This window comes from Rhincodon typus, chromosome 48 (assembly GCF_021869965.1).
Source record: "Rhincodon typus isolate 14 chromosome 48, sRhiTyp1.1, whole genome shotgun sequence".
NCBI classification, from domain to species: domain Eukaryota; kingdom Metazoa; phylum Chordata; class Chondrichthyes; order Orectolobiformes; family Rhincodontidae; genus Rhincodon; species Rhincodon typus.
In genome coordinates this window covers 3,208,448-3,217,083 of record NC_063379.1, presented here as the reverse complement: position 1 = coordinate 3,217,083, position 8,636 = coordinate 3,208,448, and the positions used below count along the sequence as shown (strand labels likewise).

The 8,636-nt window shown below is 45.9% G+C and overlaps 1 protein-coding gene across 3 annotated transcripts in view; it reads right to left on the bottom strand.

The window, feature by feature from the left end:
• vps37c (VPS37C subunit of ESCRT-I) overlaps window positions 1-8,636 on the bottom strand; it is a 29,345-nt gene that overhangs the window by 2,927 nt on the left and 17,782 nt on the right. For all 3 annotated transcript variants that reach the window (XM_048620703.1, XM_048620704.1, XM_048620705.1), the window contains exon 5: window positions 2,882-2,964. In XM_048620703.1, the coding sequence (XP_048476660.1) occupies window positions 2,882-2,964 (83 nt within the window). The remainder of the gene's footprint in view (window positions 1-2,881; window positions 2,965-8,636) is intronic.

The window sequence follows — 8,636 nt, the reverse complement described above, 5'->3', positions numbered from 1 at the left end:
GGTGTAGGGGCTGGAGGGGGTTACAGAGATAGGGAGGGGGTTACAAAAGATAGGGACGGGTGTGTGGGCTGGAGGAGGTTACAGAGACAGGGTGAGTTATAGACCTGGAGGAAGTTACAGAGACAGGGAGAGTCAAGTCCATACAGACAGGTTGAAAAATCAAGGCAGTGACAAAACCAACAACCAATGTAGGTCAGGAGGTAAGATGGAAAAATATCAAAGAGGTGCAGGAGTAGACCATTCAGCCCTTCTAGCCTGCTCTACCATTCAAGACCATTGCGACTGATTCTCCAAGTCAGTAACCTGCATCCACTTTCTCCCCCATACCCTGTGATCTGTTTGACGCTATAAACTATGTACAACTCCTTTTTGGCCTCAAACGCTTTCTCTGGTAGAGAATTTCATGGGCCCCTCATTTCTCCTCATCTCAGTCCTAAACAGCCTACCCCCTATTCCTCAGACTGAGATGCCTAGTTCTGGACTCCCCACCATGGGGAATATCTTTCCTGTGTTTATCCTGTCTAGTCCTGTTAGAATTTTGTACGTGTCTACGAGAAATGCCGCCTCGTTCTTCTAAACTCCAGGGAATATCGTCCAAACCGATCCAGTCTCTCCACGTGTCAGTGCTGCTATGCCAGGAATCGGTCTGGGAAACCTTTGTTGCTCTCCCTCTGCAAAAACAGCATCCTTCCTCAGATAAAGAGTTTAAAACTGTGCACAGTGCTCGAGGTGTGGTCTCACCAAGGCCCTGTATGGGCCAGACAGTGGAGAGTGGACGACGGGAGACCAACGAAAAATCTGTTGCAACGGTCGAGCCTGGAGCTCAGAAAGATTTTGCCGAGGAAGGGAGGGAGCTTTGCTCTTGCTCATGGCTCCCAAGTTCTACGTCTGCATGGCCCTGCCAGTAGAGACCATTCAAACGCGGTCATGTTGGCGCTTGGATACTCAAACTGGTCACAGCGAGGGTTGCAATGGTGTCGATCGTGGCTGAAGAACAGGACGCACTGAACTCTGGACCACCAGAGCTCGGTGAAACTGAATTGCTTCCTCTCCCGCTGCGTTGGGCAGCCCTGCCAAGGGTGGTGGGGTGGGGGGGGGGGGGATGCTAATCGACTTGCTACGTTGACCCTGTTCCGGTACTATAAGAATTTCCTACCAGATGCTGCAAGCTCGTAACGCTCTGGAATTCCCTCCCTGAAATTCTCCACTGTTATAAATGGAGTATAGGGACATCATGTTGAGGTTGTACAGGACATTGGTGCGGCATCTTCTGGAGCACTGTGTCCAGTTCCGGTCACCCGGTTATAGAAAGGACTTATTAAGCCCGAGAGGGTTCAGAAGCAATTTACCAGGATGTTGCTGGGTATGGGAGGCTGGATAGGCCGAGACATTTTTCACTGTAGCGTACAAGGTTGAGAGGCGACCTTACAATGAAGAATATAAATAATGCTATCATTAAAAGCATTAACGCTATCTTTTCCCTAGGATGTGGGATTTCAAGACTAGGAGGCACACTTCTAAGCTGAGAGGAGAAAGATTTCAAAAAGACACGAAGGGCAAATTTTTTTTTATCCACAGGGTGGTTCGTGTGTGGAATGAACTTCCTGAGGTAGTGGTGGACGTGGATACAGTTACAATATTTGAAAGACATTTGGATAGGTAAATGAATGGGAAAGGTTTGGAGGGATGTGGGCCAGGAGCAGGCAGGTGGGGAGCTAGTTTAGTTTGGGATTACGTTCAGCATGGACTGGTTGGACCGAAAGGTCTGTTTCCATGCTATATGACTCTATAAGTGAGATTGCCACAGAGGGCAAGATTCCAAGGGAAGCTAAGGGATGAAAGAACCATTAAACTCAAGGTGTTAATTCTGTTTCTCTCCTCTCCACAGATGCTGCCAGAACTGAAGACTTGTGGGATTCTGCATCTTATAAATACAGGCACACTGAACAAAAGAAAAACAAAACGGAAAATAGAATAAACTTTTGTACAACAATGGCCTAGCCTCAGTTGGAAAACTGTGTCGAGTTCTGGGCACTACACTTTAGGAAGGATTTGAAGGCTTTAGAGAGGGTGTGGAATAAAAATTACAAGAATTGCTCCAGGGAGCACCTGAAAGCAAGGTAGTAGCAGGAACTATCACAGTATTTAACAAGTATTTAGATGAGCTCTTGAAATGCTATAGCAACAGGTTACAGATGAAGGCCTTGGAAGGAGTACAACATAGGTTTCTAAGAATCAGAGCTGAAGTCCAGTCATTATATTATGAGGACAGATTATAAAACTTCCGCATGTTTTCTCTAGTATTTAGACAGTTAAGGGGTGATCTGATCAAATATTAACAGGAATAGATAGGACGGGGTAGACGAAGATAACATATTTCCACTCGCTGGAGATTCTAGAACTAGGGGCGATAGTCTGAGAATTAGGGCCAGACCATTCAGGAGAGATTTTAGGAAGCACTTCTACACAAAGGGTGGTGCAGGTCCTATACCCCTTCGCCATCTCCACCACTCCCTACACCCCTTCCCCATCTCCGCAACCTCCAGCAGCCCATACACCCCCTCCCTATCTCTATCACCTCCTCCAACTCCTACATCTGCTCTATATCTCTGAATCCTCCTTCAACCTCTACACCCCTCCCATCTCTGTAACCTTCTTCAGCCCCTTCCCTTTCTGTGACCACCCTTGGCCCCTACATCCCTCCTTGTCCCTGTAACCTCCTCTGGATCTTACAATGGTCTACTCTTATTGCTGTTTTCTATGCAACCCACTCCTTCCAGACTGACATCGACACAGACCTCTGGCCCATCCAGACAACATGCAGTGGGAAACCTCCAGCCTCCAGCCTGTCCTCACTCTGAGAGCAGAACCAGCCACTCACCTCAGACTCTTCCTCGATCTTTGTTCCCTCTGCTTGCAGTGTTGACAGCAGATGATCGGTATTTGCTGCTTTCGAAAATCTTTCTGCAAAGATCACAGAGATCTGTGTTTACAAAATTAATAACTCTGCTGACCTCATTTCTAGCTGCCCTTCTACTTACAACAACTTGCCACTCGCTGCCAGAGAACATCGTTTCGTAAGGAAAATCGCACTAATCTGTTTTAGATCTAAAGTGAGTTGGAAATAAACTTGCAGAGGCCGTGCATTTCAGTTACATAGCCACGGAGAGAGACAAACTGTGCATCTTGTTTATTTTTTGTGTGGTTTGTAATGAAAGTTTGTGATAATTATCTTCACTATTTCAAAATTTTGGTTGCAATGTCAAGGAACCATGCATTGCTTGCAGTTTTAAGTATTTATATACTGTGCAATTTAAAAAGGGAGGGAATAGCTGCATTTTCTTATTCTTAGTGTTATTAGATTGTCTGGAAGTTTGTTTATACCCATTTAAATGAGCTCCTTAAAACTCTTGGGGTGAACAGTTCTATGCATTAGAAACAAAGTTAGATAGAGAAGATAAACAATGGAGGTATTGTTGTCTGGAAACGTAACATCCAATGACTCAAAGAGGCAGAAACAATTTCATTTTGAAACATAATGCGTAGGTTTCTTTTTTAGCGAAGGTCTATAACAACAGCAGTTTAGCAGTCTCCATAACAGTCAAGGCAGAAGTTCTGAATGAGTGATTTAGTGGAGGAGAAAACCTCCAGAAACAAATGCCTGTGAAAATGTTTAGGAAACCTATGTTGAGAAATAAGTGACTTATGTCAGTAGTTTGCTGAAGGGCTACAGGAAGAGGCCTGAACTAAAGCAATAACATTGAGTGAATACTGAGATTTACATAAATCAATTACAGCCAAGCCAAATGAACAAGCAGCCTTGAAGTATAGATAGAAGTTGAATTTTCACTGTGATTGAGAGTCTGCGAGACCATCATTGAGGGAAAAGGGCTGTTTTTATAGCTGTTACTTGTAGTTGTACCAGAAGATTGGAGGGTGGCAAATGTCATTCCCTTGTTCAAGAGAGGGAATAGGGATAATCCTGGAAATTACAGACCGTTCAGTCTTACTTCTGTGGTGGGCAAATTATTGGAGAGGATGCTAAGAAATAGTATTTATGATTATTTGGAAAAACACAGTTTGATTAGAAATAGTCAGAATGGCTTTATCAGGGGCAGGTCATGCCTCACAAACCTTATTGAATTCTCTGAGGATGTGACAAAACACATCGATGAAGACAGAGCAGTGGATGCAGTATATATGGATTTTAGCGAGGCATTTGATAAGATTCCCCATGGTAGGCTCATTCAGAAAGTAAGGAAGCATGGGGTCCAGGGAAATTTGGCTGTCTGGATACAAAACTGGCTGTCCAATAGAAGACAGAGGGTGATAGTAGATGGAAAGTATTCAGCCTGGAGCTCGGTGACCAGTGGTGCTCCTCAGGGATCTGTTCTGGGACCACTGCTCTTTGTGATCTTCATAAATGACTTGGATGAGGAAGTGGAAGGGTGGGTTAGTAAGTTTGCCGATGACACGAAGGTTGGTGGAGTTGTGGACAGCGTGGAGGGCTGTTGTGGGTTACAATGGGACATTGACAGGATGCAGAGCTGGGCAAAGAAGTGGCAGATGGAATTCAACCCGCAGGAGTGTGAAGTGGTTCATTTTGGAAGGTTGAATTTGAATGCAAAATACAGGGTTAATGGCAGGATTCTTGGCAGTGCGGAGGAACAGAGGGATCTTGTGGTCCACATCCATAGATCCCTCAAAGTTGCTACCCAAGTTGATAGGGTTGTAAAGAAGGCGTATGGTGTGTTGGCTTACATTGACAGGGGAATTGAGTTTAAGAGCCTTGAGGTTATGCTGCAGCTCTATAAAACTCTGGTTAGACCACACTTGGAATATTGTGTTCAGTTCTGGTCAGCTCATTATAAGAAAGATTTGGAAGCTGTGGAGAGGGTGCAGAGGAGATTTGCCAGGATGCTGCCTGGACTGGAGGGCAGATCTTATGAGGAAAGGTTGAGGGACCTAGGGCTTTTTATATTGGAATGAAGAAGCATGAGAGGTGACTTGACAGAGGTGTACAAGATGACAAGAGGCATAGATAGAGTGGACAGTCAAAGACTTTTTCCCAGGGTGGAAATGGCTACTACGAGGGGGCATAATTTTAAGGTAATTGGAGGAAGGTCTAGGGAGATGTCAGAGGTAGGTTCTTCACACAGAGAGTGGTGGGTGTGTGGAATGCACTGCCGGCAGTGGTAGTGGAGGCAGATACTTTAGAGACTTTTAAGCGACTCTTGGATAGGCACATGGAGGATAGTAAAACGTAGGGTATGCAGGGTAGATTGATCTTAGTAGGATAATAGGTGGGCACAACATTGTGGGCCGAAGGGCCTCAACTGTGCTGTACTGTTCTATGTCCTATGTAACTAGATACTTTCATATGACTCTTGCAGAGCAGTTTTTTTTGCGAGTCTCAAACTTTTGTGCTATACTGTTAAATTAGATTTCAGAAATTGCTCGGAGAAAGATCATCACGGTAAGCAGATAGCAAAGAAAAACTTATGGCCCATCAGATTGGGTTTCATTCTAGGAGAAACTTGTCTGCTATTGCTATCAGCTGGGATCATAAGACGACGAAGAAATTTACAGCTTTCAGAGGCCATTCGGCACAACCTGTCCATGACAGTGGTTACATCACACCAGCCTCCTCCCACCATTAAGGTTTTGGAGTAGATCTGTAGCTCGGGTTGTGGGTGTTGAGGTTGGTTGGCTCGCCGAGCTGGTTTGTTGTTCCACAGACGTTTCGTTACCGTGCTGGGTAACATCCTCAGTGCAGCCTCTGATGAAGCGTCGGTGTGTTTTCCCGCCTGGTTTTTAAACTCTGGGGTCCGTTGCGATGGATTGCCTCACTTCCGGGTTTCCTCCGCAGTGGAATGTATATGGGGTCGAGTTCAATGTGTTTATTAATAGCCTGCTTCGTGGAGTGCCATGCTTCCAGGAATTCTCGTGCCTGTCTCTGCCTAGCCTGTCCCAGGATCTTGGTGTTGTCCCAGTTGAAGTCGTGGTTCTCCTTGTCCATGTGGACTGAGATGAGGGAGTATTGTTGTTTGTTCTTCTCTCTGGTGAATTTTATTCCGGTGAGGGTGTTGTTTATGAGTTTGTGTGTCTCTTCTAATTTGGTCCGTCATAAACAACACCCTCACTGGAATAAAATTCACCAGAGAGAAGAACAAACAACTCCCATTCCTGGACGTCATGGTAGAGCGCAAGACAAATGGGCATCTGCAAACGAAAGTACACCGAAAAGCAACACACACAGACCAGGTATTGAACTTCAATAGTAACCATCCCAAGCACACACAAATGAAGCTGCGTGCGAACGCTGTTTAGAAGGGCAACAACGCACTGCAGCAACATGGAACTACGCCAAGAGGAGGAGGAATACCTCTTCCAAGTATTCAAGGATAATGGATATCCAAAGAACTGGGTCAGGAGATGCCTACAGGAACAGCATCAGAAAGATTCTACACGCCCCGACACACTCATCACACTACCCTACATCAGGAACACGTCAGAACTCACCACAAGACTTCTACGACCGCTGGGCATCAGAGGGGCACACAAACCCACATCAACCCTACAACAAGTGCTCACCTGAACTAAAGACCCACTCCCCACCATGGACAGGACCGATGTCATCTACAAGATCCCCTGCAGAGACTGTGAGAAACACTACATCGGACAAACAGGAAGGAAACTAACAACAAGAGTACATGAACACCAACTGGCTACAAAAAGACACGACCAATACTCCCTCATCTCAATCCACATGGACAAGGAGAACCACGACTTCAACTGGGACAACACCAAGATCCTGGGACAGGCTAGGCAGAGACAGGCACGAGAATTCCTGGAAGCATGGCACTCCACGAAGCAGGCTATTAATAAACACATTGAACTCGACCCCATATACATTCCACTGCGGAGGAAACCCGGAAGTGAGGCAATCCATCGCAACGGACCCCAGAGTTTAAAAACCAGGCGGGAAAACACACCGACGCTTCATCAGAGGCTGCACTGAGGATGTTACCCAGCACGGTAATGAAACGTCTGCGGAACAACAAACCAGCTTGGCGAGCCAACAAACCTCAAAATCTTCCCACCATCTCCATCTCAAATACATCACTCCTGTTTCAGTGTCACCTCGAACTCACTCCCTGACAGACTTACGGGTGCACCTACAACAAACTGAACCGCAGCAGTTCAAAAACAGAAGGCAGCTCACCACAACCTTCTCAAGGGGCAATCAGGGGTGGGGCAACAAATACTGGCCCAGCCTGCGATGCCCCTATCCTGTGAACTAATGAATAAAGAAACCTTTCAATAACAAGTCACATAAACATTTGGAAGGAAAATAAGATTTAGGGAAGATGAGGACTGTTTTGGTTATGGAATAAAGTACTCCTAATTTTGGTATCTCTTCTAGTGTTAGGGCTTGTGAATAATTGGCTCCTTTCAGAGCCAGAACACACCTACGTGTCCCTCTGGTTATTGAACCTCCTGCCACTGGGACCAGTTTCATCTTATTTTACTGTTATCAAAACCTTCCTTGCTTTTGAACATCTCTATCAAATCTCCCTGTAACTTCTGTGCTATAAGGAGAGCAATCCCAGCTTCTCTAGTCTCTACGCATGCAGTGTACTCCCCCATTTTGGAAGGTCTAACGCAAGAAGGAAGAGCACCGCAGATGGTAGAACCCTTATAAACATTAACAGAGAGAGAGAGAGATCTAGGCCTACAGATCCACAGCTCTTTGAAAGTAACAACATAAACGCATAAGGTGGTCAGGAAGGCAGATGGCGTGCTTGCCTTGAACAGTCAGGGCACGGATTATAAGAATTGGCAAGTCATGTACAGAACTTTAGTGAGGCCACATGTGGAATGTTGTGTCAGTTCTGGTTACCACACTACCAGAACGATGTGGAAGCTTTGGAGAGGGGAGTGAAAAGGTTTACCGGAATGTTGCATGGTTTGGAGGACAAATTTGGTGTGTTTTCACTTGAACATCGGAGGCTTACAGGTGCCCTGACAGAAGTTTATAAAATTATGAGGGGCCTAGATTGAATGGATAATCAGAGTCCGAGTCATTCTCCCAGGGTAGAAATATCAATTACTAAGAATGAGAGAATCCTCAAAATGTGGAAGCAGGCAATCAGCCCATAGAATCCACATTAAGTCTCCCAAGAGTAACCCAGTCAGACCCAACCCCCTACTCTACCCCTGTAACATGGCTAACCCACCTAGCTTGCACATCCCTGCACACCATGGCAATTTAGGGCAGCCAATCCACTGATCCTGCACATCTTTGGACCGTGGGAGGAAACCGGAGCACCCGGAGGAAACCCACGCAGACACGGGGAGAATGTGCAAACTCTGCACAGACAGTCACCAGAGGGTGGAATCAAACCTGGGTCCCTGGTGCTGTGTGGCAGCGGTGCTAACCCCTGAGCCACCGTGTTGCCTCTAAGGGACATTGGCTTAAGGTAAAAGGGGGGGAAAAGTTTAAAGGAGATGTGAGAGGCAAGCGTTTTTGTTTTACACAAAGCATGGTAAGGACCTGCAATGCACTGCCAGAGGTGCTGGAAGCAGATACAATAGCAACACTTAGGCATCTTGACAGATGAACTGGCAGGAAA